Source organism: Panthera onca, chromosome D2 (assembly GCF_046562875.1).
Source record: "Panthera onca isolate mPanOnc1 chromosome D2, mPanOnc1 haplotype 2, whole genome shotgun sequence".
NCBI classification, from domain to species: domain Eukaryota; kingdom Metazoa; phylum Chordata; class Mammalia; order Carnivora; family Felidae; genus Panthera; species Panthera onca.
The window spans coordinates 70,828,912-70,850,952 of NC_138349.1; the positions used below are offsets into that span (position 1 = coordinate 70,828,912).

The 22,041-nt window shown below is 53.8% G+C and overlaps 1 protein-coding gene across 2 annotated transcripts in view; it reads left to right on the top strand.

The window, feature by feature from the left end:
• The first annotated feature begins 947 nt into the window (after positions 1–947).
• The window catches only part of GALNT2 (polypeptide N-acetylgalactosaminyltransferase 2), a 193,311-nt gene continuing 172,217 nt past the window's right edge, over positions 948–22,041 (top strand). Inside the window, exon 1 of one of the 2 annotated variants that reach the window (XM_078434242.2) lies at positions 948–1,055. Coding sequence is in view for 1 of the 2 variants with exons in the window: in XM_078434240.2 (XP_078290366.1) it covers positions 1,375–1,500 (126 nt within the window). In the remaining variant the exon portion in view is untranslated. Of the gene's footprint in view, positions 1,056–1,168; positions 1,501–22,041 lie in introns of those variants that run through there. The other variant, XM_078434240.2, reaches the window with a different exon arrangement.

Consider the following 22,041-nt stretch of genomic DNA (forward strand, 5'->3'; position numbering starts at 1 on the left):
TTTGTAGAGGATTTAAGCCTGGACTTCACTTAAGTCCTTGGCAACAGTGGAGGGAGCTGTGCCGGAATTTGAGGTCTTTTCTTTCTTCTACTTAAGAAGCAATTAGAAGTTCAGATCACGGCATTCCCTCGCCTAGTCGCGCTGAAGGCTTGTTTGTTTGTGTTTGTATTTGCGGAAGATGTGAGTAGGGATTCAGACTCAGGCAGTTGCCATTATCCTCCAGACCCGGAAGCCCCCGATATCACTTTTGAAGTATCGAGTGCCAAGTAACATTTCTTTCTTTCCTAGGAGCACGGGAAAGTTCGCGTGTTGCAAGGGCATCCTCAAGGTGACAGCGATTCTGTCACAAGACAGAAGTGTTTTCCTAAGATGCTTATGTCGTAACTCTCCTTTCTTCTTTTAAGAAAGCAGCAAACGGAAAGGAAAAGATTTAAAAAATATATATTGCTTCCCTTCTTCCTCTTTCATGGTTACTAAAAACAATATAAAACAAAATAATCCTGTTATTCAAGTGCTGTGCACCCTCGGAAAAATGTTCCCTTGACCTCTCTCATTCGACCGCTAGACCCTCCCGCCCCCCCCCCCCCCCCCCCGCCCACCTCTGACTAAATGGATACATAAAATTGACACCTGGGGATCGGGGATGTTTTGCTGTAAAATTAGTAAGAAAACTGCAGCGAGCAGCAAAGTCGGGGCCAGGAGGCGGGTTTGCAGCGAAAAAACTCAGGTGGGCCGGCCAGTGGTAAGAGCGAGCCCGTTAAGGGTCTGAGGCGGTCCCAAAGACCCAGGACCGAGGAGATGACAGCCTCGGCGGGGCGGCGCCAAGGCAGCCGTGACCGACGGCGTCCCCGGTGCGTGTGCACGTGTGTGTGCGCACGTGTGCGCGCGCTCCGCCCGGTCCCGGGCAGCCACCTGTCACTCACGGGGGGCGGAGAGGGCAGCGGCGGGGAGGACGCAGAGGAGGCGGGGCGGCGGCCCGAGCGGGGGCGGCGCCGAGGCCGGCCCCGCGGAGGCCCTCCCGGCGGAGCCCCGCGTGCTGCAGCCATGGAGACGCGGTAATCCCCTCCTCCGGCCCGCGCCCCGGCCCCCGCAGCCGCCGCCGATTGGTCGCCCTTTGCTCCCTGACCCGCTCGCCGCCTCCGAGGCCGCCGCTTCCTGCTCGGGCGCCGCGCCGCGCTCCCGGCCCGGGGCGGAGCTCGGGCGCCGAGCGCGCGCCGCCTTCGCCGCCGCCGAGCAGCAGCCCGCGCCGGAGGAGGAGCCGCCGCCGCGCCCTTCCCCTTCCTCCGCTCCTCCCCCGGCCCGCTCCCCGCCCGCGCCGGCCCCAGGCAGCACTCGCGAGCAGCGGCGGCCGCGGCCGGCGGCCGAGAGGGGAGAATGCGGCGGCGCTCGCGGATGCTGCTCTGCTTCGCCTTCCTGTGGGTGCTGGGCATCGCCTACTACATGTACTCGGGGGGCGGCTCCGCGCTGGCCGCGGGCGCGGGCGGCGGCGCCGGCAGGAAGGTGAGTGGGGCGCCCTGCCCGGGCCCGGCTCCCCCCCCCCCGCCCAAGCCCCCGACTCCCCTTCCCCCGCCCGCCCCTCCCGCGCCGACGCGCCCCCCGCCCGGCCGCGGACCCCCCTGTTCGGACGTGGCCGCGGGGCAACGAGGGGGGCTCCCTCCCTTCCCGCTCTCCTCCGTCCCGATCTCCTCTCGGGTCCCCGCTCCCCGCCGCGGGCCTCCCGGCCGAGTCCCCAGGGCAGGGGGCGCACCAAGCCCCTCTGCGCTGGTCCGACTCGGGCGAGGGCGACCCGGCGCGGCCCCGCAGGACTGGGGGCCCCGGACGCCTTTCTCGTCGCCCCCGCCCCTCCGCCCGGCCCCCTCCGTCTGCCACACGTAATTGAAGTTGAGTCCTGTCCGGCCGCCGGGAGCCCCAACCCCTGCGGTGGGAAGTTTAAGCGGTGGGGGTGTGGGACACACAAAAGGGGGTGGGGAGGAGAGGAGGGAGAGGCGGCTGCCTTTCCAAAGTGTCATGTACGGGAGAGAGGAGTCCAAGTTTCTTCCCTTGCGTTTGATACGAGCCGCTGCAAATCCTCACCCGTTTCCCCCTTGTCACCCCGTGGCGGGGAGTGTTGGGGGGGGGTGCATGTCGGGGGTCTCTGCCCCTTTCTCTGCCATTTACCTCTGGGGGCGGGGGGCGCAGCCGGCCCCGTGCCGGGTAAAAGAGACTCCCTGGGCGGTTGTCAGCGGAGGGCCAGCGCGCCTCTGCGCCCGGAGTGAGGCCGGCCACGGACATCTCCGCCCCCACCCTCCCCCGACCTTCCCCTCTCGGCCCCCGGCGCGGCCCGGACGTGGCCGCCTGCGCTTGTCTTCCCCAGCCCCGCTCGCCGTTACGCGGGGATGGTCCCTTTTCTGTGGGCGCTCTGAGCAGGCTCCCAAGGGTCGGGCGGTTAGGCCGTGGGGACCGTGTAAGCCAGTCTGGACAGCCGGGCGTATCCGGGAGGAAATCGAGCGGCCGGAGGAGCCCCGACGGTGCGGTCCTGCGGCCGTGCTGGGAGAGGAGGGCTTTGGCCGTGGACCTGCTGCCGGCTGGCTTGTGGTGTTCGGTGGCTAATAGGCTTTGAAAGCAGCGTTATCTTTTCCACAATCCTGGAACCCTCATCGCTGTGATGTTTGGTGTCACCGCAAACCCAGGAAATTCTGAGTTCATGGAGGTGGACCGCCGGTTGGGCAGGAAGCAGGGAATGGTATTCTGGAACAAGCCAAACGGGACCGAGTGTCTATGAACGGACTTTTTTTAGCCATACAGTCAGACCTGTAAAGTCTGTGATGGGGTTTGGCTGCTTCAGAGGTTTCCCTCGTTTGTTTGTTTGTTTCAACTCATTCATTCATTCTCACCTGAAGGTATTAGATAGAGATAGGTATCTTGTTTTAATCTTGGGGAATTGTGTGGAGTTGCTTTGTCTGGAGGGAGCAGAAATGAAGTCGTTCCGTGTGCTGAAATGGCCTAGCTGAGTTCTGAGCTAACAGTGTGCCCTTAGCCCCGTTCTTTTTGTAACGCAGGGAAGTGCTGTATATGTACCTGAAGGCTTTTGTTTGTTCTTGGATGGTAAAGAGCCCGGCGGGCGAGCAGCAGGAGCAGTGTGGCCCTTTGAAAACTGTGCTCGCGTTAACCTGGAATTATTTTCAAAACTTTTGCTGTGCAGTAAACCGGGCCTTGGCAGGGCTGCATGGCTTGGTGTGCTGGTGGAACCTGGCAGAGCCTTCTGCCTTTCATGCAAAAGAAAAACAAACAAATAAGCCACACTGGTAGAGCTCTTTTCCTTGGTTTGCCGCTTTCATGAGAAATGTGTGATTAGAAACAGCAACGGTGTGGCCTTAGCATCCAGAGAAGCTGACTTCTCCCCTGTGGGCTTCAGCTGCAGGGTTTTGAGGGGGTCTCCTGTGTTGGCCTCTGAAGTGGTATCCTTAATTAAAAAAAAAAAAAAAAAAATCTAAGAACTCTTTGTGACCTAGTGGGAGATAAGAGATCAGGTAGGAAAAAATGTGTGGGAAATGAACAATTATACATGGATTGGTGATTTGGGATTCTATTCTTTCTGTCAACGAACCATAAAATTTAATCCCGGCCCTTAGAATGGTTTAGTGATTTGTCAGTTGAGGAAGAGGTGTGTAAATGCAATAGCTTTTGAAATCGCAGTAAAAGACTCATTAACTTAGTGTTGTGGACCCTGGTATGAAAGTCGAAGCCCTGAGACCATTCTGGAGGACCTGAATAGAAAACCCCGCCGTCTTGAATTTCCTAATCTAGAGTATAAAACTGTGTACTCTTCCTTCCTCCTGAACTGTTTCCAGGGATTTAAAGACTAAAAAGCCTCTCTTCAGATTTAGTTCATCCTTATGATAAAAGGAAATATGTAGTTTTTTTTTTTTGTTTTTTTTTTTTTTTTTAGCTTGTAAAGTATGGACATAAAAAAGATAATGTGGGACGAAAGGCAGAATTTAAATACTAGCTATAGTGTTTTAGGTGCAAGTGGAATTAATGTTTCTTCTCTTGTTTCATAGTATGCAAGTCAATGCTTAGCCTGTGTCTCTCGGCCCTGATGTTTTTCACGGGGTACCAGGCTTCAGTATTAGACTTCAGGGGATTGTCTGATGGGAGCCTGCCTGGTATTTCTGCTGCTTCAGCACCCCCGCCCGGGCTTGTCACTGTGTGCCCTGCCTGTTAAATAACTCATCCCAGGACCATCACTCTCCCATTTGGCAAAACCCAGAAAGCCGCCGCACCTCGGATTGCAGATCTAATAAGGCGAACGGGAGGAGCAGGTGCTCAGAAGCATCGTGGGCATTGCCACACCATTCGGGACTCAGTGCTGAGGCGTCAGGTGTGAGGTCAGTCGGTTTACATGTAATATTGTTTAAAAGTATTTCCTTTACATTTATGTAGATCACCCCTCCCATAGTTGGCTCTGTCCCCCTGAGTTAATAATTTGCACTTCAAGGATGTCTCTCCTTTGAGCATCTTAAATGCTTTACAATTTTAATCACGTTAAGTCTCTCCCAGGCCTTGGCAGGTTGGCCGTGGGTGAGGCTGTAAGGAGAGAAGAAGGGATATCTGTTGAAGCGCACTTGCCTAAGGGTTAAGGGTGGCGGTGGAGGACAGAAAGGGAAGGGTTTCCCGGGATGTAAAGTTGACGGCTGTGTCAACCCGAGGGGCACCTGGGGAGCTCAGTAGGTTAAGCATCCGACTTCGGCTCCGGTCGTGATCTTTCGGTTTGCGAGTTCGAGCCCCGCGTCGGGCTCTGTGCTGACAACTCAGAGCCTGGAGCCTGCTTCGGATTCTGTGTCTCCCCCTCTCTCTGCCCCTCCCCTGCTCATACTCTGTCTCTCAAAAATGAATAAACATTAAAAAAAAAAAAAAGTGCGTCAACCTGAGACCCCCGGTCTGCGCTGCTCACGTCCTCGGGAGGGAAGGGAAGGTGTTAGCTGAAGGACGGACCCCGGGCCCGGGCAGCCCGTTCGCTTTCCACCACCCTTCCTTGAGGGGCTTCGGGAGTGGTCCTGTAGGAGGCATGTGGGGGATGGGGGGAGTGGTGGGGGAGTGTGGTACACGTCGTAGGGCAACTGGACTTTGGGACTAGGCTCTAGAGGGCCTCGTGTGCCAGGCTGACTGGCTGGTTCTTAATTTGGTTGATCACAGGGAGACAGTAATGCGTTTTGAGCTGGGCAGTGGACGTTCACAAGAAGAGGCATGGCAATGAGTCCATTTATGGGCACTGAGCGACCCTAGCTCTCTACCCGCTTCTGCTTAGTGACCTCTACTAATTTAACTGAACCTCTCCGACCCTCCGTTTCTCATCTTTACAGCGGGGATAACCATTTCCACCTCGTGGCAGAGCGCTAGATGCCATTAGTAAGGTGTTGAGAAAGAGTAGACACCGGATGAATGGTTTTGGGGCGGTAGGGGGAATAAAGAAAAAGTAAAAACCTCAAATGACTCCTTGAAAAAAAAAATCTTTTTTTTTTTTTAACGTTTATTTATTTTTGAGAGAGAGACAGAGCATGAACGGGGGAGGGTCAGAGAGAGGGAGACACAGAATCTGAAACAGGCTCCAGGCTCTGAGCGGTCAGCACGGAGCCCGACGCGGGGCTCGAACTCACGGACCGCGAGATCATGACCTGAGCCGAAGTCGGCCGCTTAACCAACTGAGCCACCCGGGCGCCCCCCAAATGACTCCTTGAAAATACAGTGAACCAGGAATCTCAAGTGTCTTCTTGTCCTCTGGAAAGCCATTGATGCTTTTGTTTTGTGCTTTCATCCTTCACCCGTTCCTCCAAGATTGATTGGTTTGGTTCATTTGGGCTCGTATCAAAGAGTGACATTAAGGACCGCCTTCCTGGGAAGGGGTCAGGATGCGCCAGCTGTCTCGTGCCCAGCTGTGGTGTCAGAGCGGGGGTCCCCACTGGGATCCGGGCGGCCCTCCTCGGCCTTGCATCCCCCGGCAGGAGGGGAGATGGCTGGTATTTCCTCCAGTGTGAGTGGTGTGAGGTTGAACGTGAGGCTGCCATGTGTTACGATGGGGGTCTGTGAGCCTGTCTGTGGGTGGAGGCCAAGGAGGGTACCCAGAAGACACCTAGCCACCCCTATGAGCAGGGTAGAGTCGAAGGAAATTCTGTTTGAGATGGGAGTGTGAAGCCGAGGGTAGGCAGGGCAGTGGTGGGGGGAGAAGGCTACAGCCAGAGAATCCGACACATGGCACCGTGATACCAACTTTTCTCCAAGGCAAGTCCAGGGTCCCTGTTCCGGAGCTATGTCGTGGCTGGCTCTGGGTGCTCGAACATGAGGGAAGCAGGTTGTGGCTGATAAGCCGTGCAGAAGTAACGGGCGCTTGCCTTAACCCTCTAGCAGAAACCAGCAAGAAGCTGCTGTCCCCAGGGGTCGGCTGGCTCACGCTGTCAGACCTCGAGGTAGGGGTGGGGAGACCTGGCTGGTAAAGGCTGGGCGTGGGCTTCAGGCCCTCGGTAAATCCCTCTACCCCACCTCCTGGTGAATGGTGGGTTTCCTGTTTGGAACCGGGGGAGAGGTAAATGGAGAGGTGGTCGGGGAAATGACTGGCCAGGGATATTTATATATTTATATTCGTGTAGGTAGCTATGTGGACACATAGTATCTTGTTTCTGCCAGAGCTGGAAGTCACGTTTGGGAAGAGGTCGACTTCAAAGCAGGCAATGCTGTGCTGCCTACCTTCTAGCAAATCCAGAGACAGTTGGCTTAGTGGAAGGAGGAGGGGGGAGGAGGAGGGGGAGGAGAAGGGGGAAGAGGGAGAGGAGGGGGGGGGGGTGGTGCCGGTGAGGCTGCCTGGGGCAGAGACACAGGCAAAGGCAGGAGCTGACTTTGAGATGCTGGCTGAGATCCCGGGGAAGGAGGTAGGGTATTCCTGGGGAAATAACGAAACCAGACCAAACCTATGAAGTCTCCTAGCCGGCCCAGCCGAATTCTTGGGATGACAAAATTGCCAAACCTGGCCAGATCCGCTCCCCTGTTTTAGTTCTTCCGCTGTGCTCCTTGTGAATCCTGTTCTGGAAGGTTTGCCTGGGCGATGCTGCAATGCACGAGCTGGGTGGATGTCCAAGTGGAAATGCACCTGCACAGCGATGCCACACAGATTAAAATAGGGGGATGCTTCCATTCTGCTTGTGAAATAAATGCCACCCTCAAGACCCCGAATGCCCCCGAGACGCTGGCCGCCCTGGTCCTCCCTTGGGATCCCTTCTCCATGTTCAGCAACCAGAGAACTGAAAACCTGCCACTGCAGGGGCCTTTTGGACCCCGCTTCTGTGTCCACGTCGCTGTGGGACTTACACATGTGGGGTGCCACCCCCGTCGGTGTGCCACTCAGAGCCAAGGAAGTGTTGGCCTGGTGTCACCCCCCTGACCCGAAAGGTCACCTTTCCCCTTGAGGCGGGAGTGTTTGATTCTCTGTTGCTGCTGGGGATCTGTGTTCACTCCTCCTGTCTCAGATCCTTGCCTCCAGACTGCCTTGTTGGTGAAGCGTTTTCGGGAGGACTTCTGGTCCTTCCACAAGCAAACCCTCCTGAGTGGGGTTTCAGGAGAGGCTGGGCCTGGCGAGGGCCTCTCCTCCTTTGAGAATTAGATCGAATGGGTTGGAGGGAGCACTCCGGTGGACACTCAGGTCCTCAGAGTGGAACTTGACCCTGTCTCTTAGCCAGTGTGGGGCTTCTCTGGCCTTTGGCCATGTGCCTGACCTTCAGGATCAACGCCAGGTGAATGCCTGTCTGGTTTACCTGTCCGGTCAGGAGAGCCTCCCCTGCCTTTCTCCTTTTTGACCATGTGCCCGTTTCTAGATGAAAAACCGGACTCGAGCTAACCAGGCCTTCCCTGCTGGAGCCCCTCCTCCTCCCCATCGGTCCCCTGCCCTCACTCTGCCTTGGTGTTTCTGCATTCTGTCATGTCCAGTATAATGGGCCCAGGGAACGTGTCATCTTATACGGGTTGGGTTTCTTCGCGTGTTGGAATGGAGAAGGCAGTGATTCATCCAGAAGGCTGGATTTGGAAAAGCCAAAAAGGCCCCACACAGGGCTGTTCACTCCTGGGCTTACATGGAAGCAGCTTTCCTGGGCTTTGGGGATTACGGGCCCTGGGTGCCACGCCTTACGGGAGCTAGCTGTCGGGAAGCAGCGAGCGGCTCAGGGGTGGCCGCCTGGGGACGTGCCACCTGCCTCTGCCCTCCCCCGAGTCCCTCAGGCCCTGAGTGCGGGCCGCCCGGTCCTGCCAGGGCGGGCACTTTCCTGCCCGGTGACTCTGGGAGGAGGTATGGTCAGTGTGGCCGGGACAGGGTTACTGTATTTCCAGAGCCCACATCAGGACACGTGTATTGTCAGGGTCAAGGGTCCCCTTGGGGCAGCGGTCACTCCGGATCAGAAGTTGCTTAGTCTTGGCCGGGAGGACATTTGGAGCCAGTTCATCTTTGTTGTGTGGGGCTGCCCTGTGCGTTGTTGGACGTTTAGTGGCTTCCCTGGCCTCCGCCTCGTGTGTGACAACCAGCAATGTCTTCGGGCCCTGCCAGGTACCGCCTGGGGGACAGGATCGCCCCTGATTAAGGACCGCTGCAGTGTCTGTGTAAACTTTGATTTTTTTTTTTTTTCCCCGTGCGACCTTTATGGTTAGACCCCTGCCGAACAGGATGGCCTCTTTGTGCGGTCAGGGTGGACCCCTGGGTGCACACCCGCTGTGTGCCAGGCCCAGGCCTGATGCTTTATCGATGTCGACTCGGTGACTCCTCGTAGCAGCCCTTTTATTCCTCTCATTTTTCCAATGAAGACTGAAGCACAGAGAGGGTGAGTAACTTTCCCAACGTTGCAGAGCTGGTGGATGGCCGACCCAGCATTGTCTGATGGGAGGAATCCCCGGGCCTCCGGAGGCGGTGGGGTTTGTCTACAGCTCGAGGCCTGGAGGGTTTCTGCCTGCCCGCGGTGTGGGATGTGGCTCCCTCTTGGTACCTGGTCTGTCCGTGCCCCTTCCGTGCCTTGTGGCAGCGCCCTCGCCCTGCTGCGCCCTGTCAGAACATTCCCGGAAGGCATTTTGGAGCACACACATAATGCTTCGATGGTGGTATCAGGTCCGTTTGGCTCTTTTCTTCATTTTCACCTTTTTGCGCTGTGTGATTACATTTTACGTGTTCTCATCCGTCGGTCATCAGCCGGTCCTGAAGACCATAGTCGTCAGCTGCCCTTCCCGCAGGAGCAGAAATGAAAACAGGTTCTACTCCCTTCCATTCCTTCTTTCAGTGAGTATTTCGTCAGCACCTACTACGTGACAGGCACTGTTTGGGTACTTGGGAATACGGCGGTGAATGTAACAGACAGAATCCCCGTTCTCATGGAACTTTCATTCTGGGGGTGGGGGGAGCCAGACAGAAACAGGAGAGGTTAGTAAATGGTATTGGGTGGAGAAAGGTGCTAAGTGCCAAGGGAGAAAAAAGCAGCGTCAGGGGATTAGGAGCTGGGTGGGGGTTGTTGTGGTGCCTCGGTGGTCCCTTAGGCTCAACGGGGAAGTGAGGTTTGAGCAGGTTTGAGCCCAGACTGCGGAAGCAGGTGAATCTTTGTGGCTCCCTTGGCTTCGCACGCAGCCCCTGGTTCCAGCTGTGTCCTGTCTTCTGGTGGTCTGTCTTCTCACTTGCTTTTGCTAAACAAGAGAGCTAGTTTTCTTTCCCGAAGGTTGTCGCCTTTGTTCTGTCACTGGTGGAATTTCCTCTGTGACGTGGAAATCTTGGGTCTTCTTGTCGCAGGGCTGTCTCGGGTGATGCGCGTACCCACTGTAGTGACCACGGTGTGCATACTCCCGCACCCCCATCTCCCGCTTCGGGCTTGAGACCGCTCTAGGCGCCTGGAGGTTAATACGTGCATCGACTCTGTAGAACGTGCATGTGGAACGATCCCGTTGCTTGATTTCTGAGCCAATCTGTGCGAAATGCTAAGTTGGACCCGGTCGGCGTCCATGGTCCATTGTTGAGTACACTGTTAAATGACATTGCATGTTGGCGGAGTGCTTTCCAGGCGTATTCTCATTTAATGAGGAATCCTCGCGGGTCTCTGTGCACCTGCTGCGGCACGGGATTCCCACTGTGACGTCATCTCTGTGAGCTGCTCTGGGTGATGGGGGTTGTTGATTCCTGCAGGAAAACCAGTCTGTAGGAAACCAGAGGGCAGAAGCTGGCCTGGCACCCGGGCTTTGGAGAGGTGGTTCTTGGCAAAGTGGGTCACACTGAGGCTCCCTGGTCTATAGTATTTGTGGAAAATAAAATGGACATGTGACTTCACTGCCCACAGCCGTGGTAGGGAGGGGAACGGTGGGAAATTGCACATCCTCCCGGTTCTCATGTGGGATTACCCAGCTGCTTTTCAGGGAAACTGTGGGCACTTACGAGGAGTCATTAGATACGTCATGGGGTTCTGCGCAGCGCCCCCGGCGTGTTTCCGGAAAAGACAACTGGAGCATTTGCGTGGCGGCAAACGAAAGGTCCTTTTAAAGACCTTCAGACTTTGGAGCAGTTGTGGAGGTTTCTTTAGCTCTGCCCCGGGGGCCTTCTTCGTGGAAGGGTGCTGCTCTAGAAGGCAGACACACGTGAGTGGCAGGGTCTGCCTGTCTCAGCTGAATCACAGGGACAGCTGGAGGAGCTGATGTAAATTAGAGGTCTGCATTTGGGAGATGCCCATAAACTAGGTTCCGTGTTATCAGGCGGTGACTCTTGCGTGGGGGGCGTGGGGGATGCACGGGCCTGTCCTGGATGGTGAGCTGGCTGGCCCTGCGTGGGATGCCTTCAACGCTCATTGTCTTGGCGCTTCCCGCCTCAAGGGCTCTCCCCTCGACCTAGATTTTGAGCTTTTGCTCTGTAACCTTCACAAGGCTTACCCTCTTTTCACCGCCCCGTGCCCCCTTCTGGCCCTTCCCTGTTCCCTTGTGCTGAGAACCCACCCACTTGTTTTTCTTGCTGCTCACTTCTTTTTAATGCTTATTTGTTATTTTTGAGAGAGAGAGAGCACGAGGGGGAGGGGCAGGGAGAGAGGGGGGCGGGCCGCGTGCTGACACCAGCGAGCCCGATGCGGGGCTCGAACCCGCGAACCATGAGATCATGACCCTAAGCCGAAGTCGGACGCTCAAACAACCGACTGAGCCACCCAGGCACTGCTCACTTTTGATAATCACCGATTTTCCCCTTCATCTGGAATATACCTCTTTTTATCAAGTCTAAGATGCCATTATCCATAAAACCATTATTTTATGTAGCACTGGGCAAGAAAAAAAAAAGCCACTGTTCATTGAACTGTGACACAATGGTTTCTTTATCAGTTAACGTTTTTATTTTCTACTTATTTAAAGAGCTCTTTTGGACTTAATTAGACATTGATTTTTCCATACATCACGCTTGTGCATAGATAAAAAGGAAAATACACATGAAATATATTGGGTAAGGTGTTCCTAAAACTTTCTCAGTGTCTACTTTTTGACTCCGAGATATTTGTGTCTGTTTTCCTCAAAGTCATCTGCACTGCCAAGACCTTTGGTGATGCAGCATTAAAAAAAAAAAAAAAAAAAAAAAATCAATGAAAGCTCTAAAAGCTCTTGGTTCTGGGCTCTTAACATAGCATGGCAGTTATATAGAGTTAGCCAGATTTTAACTCATTTGGGAATGTTCCCTAATTCCCCAATTCCCCATTCATTTCTATCCTACTTGGTTTGGTTTCTAAGGATTACGAGTGCTTTACTGTTGTTTCTGGGGTTTTCTTCCAGGCCACTTGACGTGCATCATGTGGACTTTGCCACTGGTGTGTTGTATGTTTGAGCAGGTGCTGTGATGACAGGTGCATTGTGGCCCTTTTCCTGGCCCGCAGCGTCATCAGGCTCATTCATTGTGGGATGCGTCCCAATTTCATGTTAAGCTGTGAAAAATAGTGCATCTTAGAATTGATGAGTTACGGTCTTCTTTTTCTCACGTGTGAGATCACTCCCCTTTATGAGAACTCGGCTCCGCGCCTTCTGTGCTTGATAAAGGGAACTGGTAGCCCCCATTGGAACGTGTACATCTGTATCTGTTCACTCCCAATCCCCAGGATCCATGGAAGCAGAAGTACTTCTTGGCTTTTATTTTTGAGAGGTGAGCAGTGATGAGCATGAACCCTTTCCGAAACACTTTGGAGCGTTTTCTATCTACAAGTTAACCCTGCTGAATGCTGGGATCTGCAGGGGTGAGCAAGGCACTCTGTCTTCCTTCATGGAGCTCAGAATCACTGAACAAGCCAACTAGAGAAAGACCTGAGAAAGAAAGAAAGAAAGAAAGAAAGAAAGAAAGAAAGAAAGAAAGAAAGAAAGAAAGAAAAAGTTGAAGAGGGATTGGATAGCAGTTGAAATGTTAAGCATCATCATTAATTTTCTTAGTGGCAGTAATGGTCTTGGGATTGTTTTTTGAAAATCCTTATCTTTTGTAGGTACAAACTAGAGTATTTGTGGATGCAAATCATGACCTGGGCCACAATCAAGAGTCGGATGCTTAACTGATTGAGCCACCCAGGCGCCCCTGAAAACCAAAATTTTTCAAAAAGCAACTTGAAGGCTTAGGGATAGAGTCAGTGAAAGGTTTCTGGTCCCAGTTTCCAACATGTCTGTTGTAGGGAGGTCTCTAGCAAACAATGCTTCTACACCAGCTGAGCGCCTTACGAGTTCAATCCAATTCTAACAGTGTCTGCCTGGAGACAGTGCCCGCTTCCACGGGTTAAGGGCTCAGTCCTACAAGATCGTCCTCCACTTCTGCGGCCAATCACGAGCCCAGACAGTTCCCTGTGCTTCTGACGGGCTGGCTAAAAATTAGAGGTTCCCAAGGCCCTTTTCTTGGGTAAAAAGTTAGTTTGCTAGAACGGCTCAAAAACTCAGGGAACCTGTTTACTGACTAGCTTACTGATTTATTACAAAGGATATCAAAGGATATGAATGAATAGCCAGATTAAGAAATACATAGGGCAAAGTCCCAAACAAAGAAGCTTCTGTCCTCATGGAGTTTGAGGCCTGGTGTGGTGGCACACAGAAGCATTCTGGTTCTCCTAGAAGCTCTCCGAACCCCCTCCTTTTGGGTTTTTGTGGAGGTTTTATTACATAGGCATAACTGACCAAATCATTGGCCATGGGTGATCGATTCCATGTTTTGCTCTCCACCCCCCCCCCCCAAGAAATTGGGGAGGTGGGACTGAAAGTTCCAGCCCTCTGATCACACGGTTGGGTCCCCTGGCAACCAGCCCCCATCTTGAGAGCTTCTCCAAAGTCACCTCATTAACATAAACCCAGTTGTTAAAGGGGGCTTGTTAAGATTCATGAGACACCCATTTCACCTTTATGGCTCTAAAGGGTGTTCAGGAACTGAGGACAACAGGCAATTCAAGGGTTTGGGGAGTCGTGAGCCAGGACCTGTGGATGAAGAGCGAATATATATTTCTCATAAATCAGCATCACCGTTAGTAAAGACATACATCAGCCTTGTGTGTCTTCAGTAATTTAGGAATACCCAGTGGTGATTAAATTTTTTTTTTTAACATTTATTTATTTTTGAGACAGAGCATGAACGGGGGAGGGTCAGAGAGAGGGAGACACAGAATCTGAAACAGGCTCCAGGCTCTGAGCTGTCAGCACAGAGCCCGACGCGGGGCTCGAACTCACAGACCGCGAGATCATGACCTGAGCCGAAGTCGGCCGCTTAACCGACTGAGCCACCCAGGTGCCCCCAGTGGTGATTCTTTTCAAAGGATGCTTCGGAGGTTGCCTAAGATCTTGAACTGTCACCTGTATCACCAGGAAAATATTCTTATATTTGGTACCATTTCTTCTATAAGAATTATCTGTGTAAACTCTTAGGAAATTACTAACCTTGGTGAATGTTTTGGTGGGAGAGTGTTTGTTAGTTCAAGGTGTTCTGTGAGATCGCTTACACCTAACCAGCCTCTTTGTGGCCCAGAGACCCTGTCACCTACCTGAGTTTGACTTGAATGTTGTGTTACATTGACTGTATCCTTCTCATTTGACAGGTGCGAGTGGGCAGAAAACGTGTATGTTTAGTCCTGGTAGCTTTTCCACTCATCCTGGGTGGTCTGCTTGCTGTCATAAACAATCCATTAGGAGCTATGGATGATTTGGGAAGCCAGGGTGGGAGACCCTTAATAAATATATATTATTCCTTTCTTCCCCAGCAGGATATCGTTGGTAACACCTCATATTTTACATTGGATTTGTGAATGAGACATTTGTGACAAACGTATGATAATGCATGTGTTTCTTTGTAAGTTTTATTTACGTAATCCCTACATCCAACGTGGGACTTGAACTCACGACCCCGAGATCACGAGTCAAATGCTCTTCCCGCTGAGCCGGCCAGGCGCTCCTCATAACGCATGTTTTCTGTAAGGTATAATTCCTGGTACTTCCAATTTATGTCAGCCTTGTCACCGAGCTGCCCGAAGCACTTTGGAGGCATTGCTCATTTATCTTTCGTTTCTGCATGCCCGGAAGAATGTCAGGAACTGGTTTTCCTCCTGCACTCGTGCGTGCAGTTTCCAGCGGGCCCCAAGGTTATGAACTTGCCCCACAGGTCACGCAGTGGCAGTGTTGGGGCTAGAATTGTAATGGCTCCCCAACTACTTAAAATACGGCTTTGGAGAGAGTCAGCTGTGGCCGTCCTGATCTTAGAGCTGCCGTCCCTGACTCAAGAGTGTGCCGTGCCAAACGGCAGGTTTCTGTCTCGTTAATGCAGGCCTGCAGCTTCAGACCTGGAAGGTGCTGATTGCTGGGGCTGGCGATCGTCTCCGTGACCTTTATCACTGCGTGCTGCGGATGTGGGTGAGCTAGCAGTGAGCTGGGAGGGGGTGTGATCTGGGTTCTTAGGTGGTCTGAGCTCCGGCCTGAGGGCGGGCATCACAGAAGGAGCCTCGCTGTGGTCCGCCGGGTCTCGCCGACGGGTTCGCAGAGGCAGGTGGGGCGTCTGATGATCTAATCCGCCTGGTGCTTCACGCAAGCATCGCAAAGTGCTGGTGTCCTTACCACCTGCACCATCGGTCTCTGAAAGCAAAGCTCTCCTCAGTACTTTGAGGTTTTATGTGGGTTTCAGCAGAGGGAAACAGGGGCCTGTGGAGGGCCGGTGTGTGTTCAGGGTCTGAGCTGCCCGCAGAGCGGAGTCCTCGATGACCCGGGCTCCGTGCGCGATGCGGCGTGACTTCTGGCCAGTGGCCGCCTAAGAGCCGGTGTCCAGTGGGGAGCCCGGGTCTCAGGGGGTTGCCAGGGCAACTCGGTAAATCCACCTTGGGGCATTTGGAAACCGCCTTGCGGAGCCCAGGGCGATTGGGCAGGGGCGCTCCGGACGGCACAGCTGGCCCTGGGGGCACGGGGCTGAGGGGATGCATACACGGGAGCCGTGGGCCTGGCTTCTCCAGGTGGCTGTGTAAACCCAGGCGAGTCCCTTAACTCCTCTGTTCCTCAGTTTCCTCATTTATGGGTCTCCTCGGGTGGTTCAGTGAAGAACGAGGCGGAATGGGGCCTGGTACTTCTGTAGTGAGTGCCTCTGACACCTGCTGGTGCCGACGGAAAACTCTCATGTTAGAGTGACAGGTGCTGGCGCCCGAGCCGGGTGGGGCTGCCCTCCGTGGCAGGTGTTCACGAGCCCAGGGCTCCCGTGCTCACTGGAGCCAGCCGCCCTCTGCCGTGTTTAAGCAGACGAGCCTGCCCTCCCGGAAAGTACCTGCACCTCCGTGGAGCTTGCCTGGGACCTTCGTTTTAGAAGGAGGGTAATGACACAAGGGATTCCTGCAGCCTTTGCTCCTTCTTCAGTGAGGAAGCCGAGCCCCAGAGGTGGTGGGTGACCTGGGCAGGGGCCCCGGTGTGAGCGCTGAGTCGATGAGGGGGGGGAGTGGTGGGGGGGTCTGGCAGACCGGAGGCAGGAAGCTCAGGCCGGAGCCCTCTCCAGCGTGAGGTTCCCGGGAGCTCATTTCCCGGTTTTACCCCGTAAGCTCTCGTCTTTGAAACTACCCCAGGATGTGGTTTTTAACTCTGTGACTGTGTAATTAATTTTTTTAACTCTAATAGGCAATTGGCTTTTTCAATATCTTGAGCTGTTATTATCTGAATGCGGCGTGTTATTTGGAAACTTTTCCACAAGGTTTTAATCAGGAAACGTTCTTTTGGTTTCATCAGTACAGTTTCTGGCTTGCTTTTGAAACTGTAGGTGAGTGACAAGCGGGAGACAAATTAATAATCTGTGGCAACGCGACAGAGCCCCCCCAGTGAGGGCTGAGGACTAGTTCTGTCAATTAGCAGGGTGTTCGTGTGGTTTCTCTGATGCCTCTAATGAAGACAACGTACAACCGGATTGCAGATTAATAGATAAACCGTGCGATGATGTCGAGAAGAACACTCCGTGCAAAAACCCGGATGTTCGGTTGTGCCCACTCGAAGAGCCTGGGTTCAGGTGTTGCCGTCACCCTTACTGGCCTCCGTTTCCTCATCTGTAAACTGGGGGTGGCTGGAGATTCATGAGATGATGGCGGCCGTACTGACACGGGTTAGCCAGCGCCCTGCCTTTTGCGCGTGCTCACTCTCCTTTCCCGCAGATGCTTCTGGGGCTGACTCCAGGCTTCTCTGATGGACAAGGGGGCTTGCTCGGAGGAAGAGACCCTAGCTGATGGTGACGTCGTGGTGTGAGTCGTTGGACCAGGGACGAAATCAGGTGCAGCCCGCTTCCTTTGCGGTCTGTCTCCCTTTCTTGGGCCACATGGAATCGCATGGCCCTGGGGAGGTCCCTGTTTTTAAGGGGAAGCTGTGGTACCGAGCGAGGCCAGCAGTGTCACGTTTGGGTTACGTTTTGAAGATGCTGTAGTTGGTCAGAGTGCAGCGTGGTCCCCAGAGGCACCAGAACAAAGCAGACCTACTGGATTAATGGCCCGGGGGAGGGAGCTGATGCGACGGCAGTTGCGTGGCTGTCTGGCTTCACGCCCTGCCTTCCCGGCCCCCAGACGTGTAGGCTGGTCACCTCCTCCCAAGGCCTCAGGAGCTGGCCCACCCTAGGAGATCCAGCGTGCTCCTTGGAGATCCACCGTGCTCCCTCGCCCCCTGTGGCGAGCTCTGTTCATCCCTCCCCCGTCAGAGCTGGGGGAGAGTCTGGCTTGGGAGCCTTCCCTCCTGTGTCTGGGCTATTTATTTGCTCCAGGAAGGGAATGTCGCGCCGTGAGAAGAGCAATCCTGGCCTGGGAGGTCTGCACACAGAGAAGTAGCGGACAAGGCCTAGCGATCTGGCCTTTGCCTGGCGTGCTGGTCAGGAAGCCGTCCGCACAGAACATACACATTTAAGTGTTAATTAGGCAACGGGGGGGGGGGGGGGGGGGGGGGAGCCGGGCTAAGAGATGACCTTTAAAGGTTGTCGGCAGCCCTCCGGTACTTGGCGGCACGAAGAAACGTATCAAGATAGAGAATCCCTGTTTTAAGGCGTTGCCCTTTCCTTTAAAAAGGCTGTCGGGACTGTGGAGTGGTGCCCAGAGAGTTCAAGAGACGGACAACGTTCAGCATTTAGTTTCTCCTGCGTGGTAACAATGGGGGCAGTATGTTTGTCCTCGGCGTCTCTGGAATGATTGGGATCAACCATACCTGGGTGTGTGTGAAGCGTTGAAGAGCCCCGTGGGTGTCTCTTAGCGCCTTCCCCGGGGAGGGGGCCCTACCGCTCTGTCCTGTCCTCTGATCTGTGTGCGAGCAGAGGGACAAAGGAGGAGAGGACCCGGAGCTGTGGGTTGGCCCAAGCCCTTCAACGCCAGCCGCAGACACTGGGCTGCGTGCCCTTGGGGGAGGAGGGGTGCGTCTCCGGATCCCGATAGTAGGACGCGGCCTTCCGTCATCCCTGGGTCCCCCGCTGCGTGCCAGCCTTGATGCTCTTGCACCCCTGAGCAGTGTGGTGTAAGTTCTAATCGCCTGCATCCCACTAGCCTGTGAGCATCTTGAGGCCTGGCGTGTGCTTAGCTCCTCCCCTTCCTGCCTTTCTCCCTCCTGGAGAACTGCACTAGCGGCCGTGGTGTGTCTGACCTTGGGGAACGAAGCCACCAAGGATCTGGGAATCTGCATTCTGGGAGGGCTGCAGGTTGAAGGCCCACCAGACCGGTACTGGATAGCCCCACATGGAGCTCCAAGGGGGCCCAGATAATCAGCAGAAAGGACCGAGGAGGGGACATTTGGGGAGGATCTGATGACTGGAAGGGTCCAGCCACAAAGACGTGGTGGAAGACCGTCCAGTCATGGAGAGGATCATGTGCAAAGGTCCTGAGGCCAGACTGGATTTGGTGTGCTTGGGCAACGAAAAGCAAAAGAAGGTTTGCGAATAGAAGCACGGTGGGCAAAGGAGGCACCGGGTCAGTAAGCATTTAGGAATTTATTCGTGTGTGTCATTGGGTTCCCCCAGGGTAGCTCAGCCTTCCACACACTGCTGGTGCTCTGTAAACATTGGGCAGTGAGATGCAGTTCAGACTGGTGGGAGCCACCGTGGTGAGAATGGCTGTGAGCCCAGACTCAGTGGAGGGTCTGCTGCTTGGTGAACCACGTCATACTATTCGAGCACATCCTGGCCTCTGCCTCCACTCTCCCCTGAGGTTTTCCCTTCTGCGTCGTGCCCTAGCCTTGAGTTTCAAGCCATTTGCCCCTTTTTGCACTGTCTCCGGTCTGTAACAGCTGTGGTCTGGCAGAAGCGGTCAAGGTAGGGAGCCGTTATCGTTTCTGGGTGCAAGTCTGGCTTTCCCCCAAGCGCAGTGCATCCCTGAGCATTTCTTTCCTCCAGAAATGCTGCATTGCTGTTGCGGCCCACCGGGCCCCAGCTGTATTTGTATGTATGCTGTTAAATCATCGCGCCTTAATCAGCGGGGTGCCGCTTCACCTCTCCCGAGGAGTGCAGGGAGACCATGCAGGATGCTGAGGCAGAAGAGAGAGACATACTGAGCGATAGAATTATCAGTTGTTTTTAAACCGTCTTCGTTCCTTCCAGCTGTATTTAGCGAAGAGTTTTTCATTATGAACTCCCCTTCCACCAATCCATCATCGTAAAACTGCTGTGCATTTAGATGGTAATCTTTAGGCAGGCACCTAGGTTAAAGGGGTCTCTAGGCTGCCTGGCTGTCTAGACACACTGCTGGGCTCCGGATTAGGCATCTGACGTTCTCTTGCACGTTACGTTCCTGAGCTTTTGGAGCTGCCTGTGATTGGTTATTTTAAAGCTCTGTGCCTTCAGTGGCCACTTGGGTAAGAAGTTTTGACACACCACTGACCTCTGATGTAGAGGATGGGAGGTTTAGGGCGTTAGATGGGACGGAGGCGGATTTATGTTGTGAAATGTGGGGGCGCCTCCGGGCAGTCCTTCTGGAGGGCCACTGGGTGGGCGTGCGGTCTGTTCACACTTTGGTCGGCGCCCCCCTGAAGTAATTTGACACTGCTCGCCAGGGGAGCGGTAGCGCATGTTGGAATGCCTCCAGCAACCCGTGAAGTGTTCGTAGCCAACCCGCCGCGTCCAGGTTGGGACGCAGGTGCCACGGGACATGTGTGGAGCAACAGGGGAGCGTTCTGTCCGCCGTCGTGGAATGCAGAGACCCGGCAATAGGATTTGATTCCAGGACTTGGCATCCGTAGGAGCCGAGAAAATTCTGTCCTCCCTTCTTTTGGAGAGTTTGGAGGTACAGAATAATGAGACCCTGGGGGGATGGCGTCTGGAGTCCCTTGAGCAAGAATTTAGAGCGGATGGTGGCGATTAGTGATAACGGCACATCGCTCTGCCCTGCGCTGAGAAGTGGTTAGTTCAGCCTTCGACAACTAGCAGAGAACCTCCTGGTGGGTAAATGGGGTGCAGGTGGCTGGAAGAACGTGTAAGTCAAGGGAGAAGGGAGAACAGGGGAAGCGGCAGGCCTGGAGGGAAAATCTGCAGCCTGACTACCTCCCCCTCTGGAGGTTGGATCTTTCTGTCTTTTACATTTTGCGGGGGGCAGGGGTGGGGGAGAGGGTGGTATTGTTGTTGGCTGGGGAGGAAAACAGCTGTAAAATGAGTCCTTTGTGTGCCAAGGGCATTGATCTGCCTTTTCACTCCTTGTTCCTCCTCTTCGGTTTCACCTCCAACACAGGACCTCACTTTTGCAGAGTGAGGATTCAGTTGCAGGCTGAATCTCCTGGGTTGGATCTCTTGACACAGTTAATGACCTACTATTGATAGACTGCGTTTAGGGCATAGCACCTTCTCCCCAGCTGTATGTTTGCCGCGCTCCTGGTGCTTTTGGAGAACCCTGGGAGTGTGGGTGGAGAGGTGGCTTGAGCGGCTTTGAGCTCTGGAGGCATTGCCTGGGTCCAGTCTCCCCTAAGTCTGTCACCTCCCCTGTAAGGTGGAAATAACAGAGCCTCCTTTGTTATGAGGATGGAATGATATGTCGTCTGTCAAGCACTTAGTACAACCCTGTGCCGAGCATGTAGGTAGAAAGTGCTCAGTATAGTGTGTGTGTGTGTGTGTGTGTGTGTGTGTGGTACTTAACTCAGCTGGAAAGCCCCTGTCTGCAGCTACTGACACATGTACTTGTGCACGTGGATGTACACGCACATAGAGGCATGCGCTCCCACACCTTTGCGTCTTCCTGGCTGAAAAGGTGCATATGTCATTTCAGCAGAATTGTGAAGTTACTTTGTGGAGGTCAGCATGCTTTTCTTCCACCACAGGGAGAAATTTCACCAGGGAAGGTGTCTGCGGAGGTGGGAGTGAAGATCCTGGTCCGGAGGGCTCCTGCACCCTTCTTTCGTGGGGCGGGCACCAAGCTCGCATCTGGCACAGCTCCTTGACAGTCTGTGCACACTGTCCCCGGACAGAAGGGGACGTGGCCTGTAGGACGTGCGTAGTTTCCATATTTTATGAGCTGCCGCATCTGATGACCAGTGCTTATTAGTGAATTTCACAAATGCGATATACACAGACTGAAGGAATTGCCCATTGTTTGCACTCGATTGCTGCGTTGAAATGAAACATCAAGGACTGCAGTAGCCTCAGACTCTGTGTGCTATCATCTTCCCGCTTCTCCCCACTTGATTCTTCCCCGTGTCTAAATTGGTTTTCCTTGCAGTTTGCACCTTTCATCCCTGCCCATCCCCCTCGCTGTCGTCCAGTGTTCCTCAGTCTGACCGCACAGTAGAAACACCTGGGGAGATTTAAAAGTACAGGTGCCTAGAACCTACCCCAGCCCAATTAAATTGGAATGTTGGGCCGTTAGGCCGAGGCACATTTTAGAAAAAGCTCCCCACACGCGATTCTCATGAAGTCAGATTTGGAAACAATTGGTCCGGGGGGGCGTTATTGAGAGTTTCCATCTTTTGGCTGTAACTGCTGAACATCATGGGGTCCCTGCACGTATGTTTGGTCAGTTTTGTGGGCTTTGGGTTTGAGTTGGGTCTTCTCTTTGGGTGCTTGCTGTTATATTCAGAGTTGAATATGGATGAGCGTATAACGGATTGCCCATTGGATTAGTGAATGAGGCTCTTAGTCATAGGAGTTATTCTGGAATCTCTAAGCATCTTGCTGTCTGCAATAAAAATAATAATCAAAAGATACCAAAATGACAGTTTAGAGCTTAAAGAAAATACGACTTTTCTTATAGGCTCTGGACTGGATGAATATAGGGAGTAGGGTATTCAGGAGTTGAGCAGTCCATGGATTTTATTTCTCTGTATTTTTTAAATCTGGGGGGCTTTGTTGGTCTTTTGAGGATGGAGGTTTGACCCCATACTTTTGAATATCAGTGACCGTGTGGTTCTAAATCTCCAGAAAAAAATAATTCCAGACAGCCTATTCTGGATCATGTACCATCTGATTGGGAGTGTTGGGAACTTGTTCATGACATTTGTCGTCAGACTGCCTGTGAGCCACTATCTTCTGGGTGGAAATAAACAAATCTGTCTCTCCTGGAATTGACGGGTGGTTCTAAGAGCTCTGCCCAGCAGCCTGGCTGCTTCCCCTCC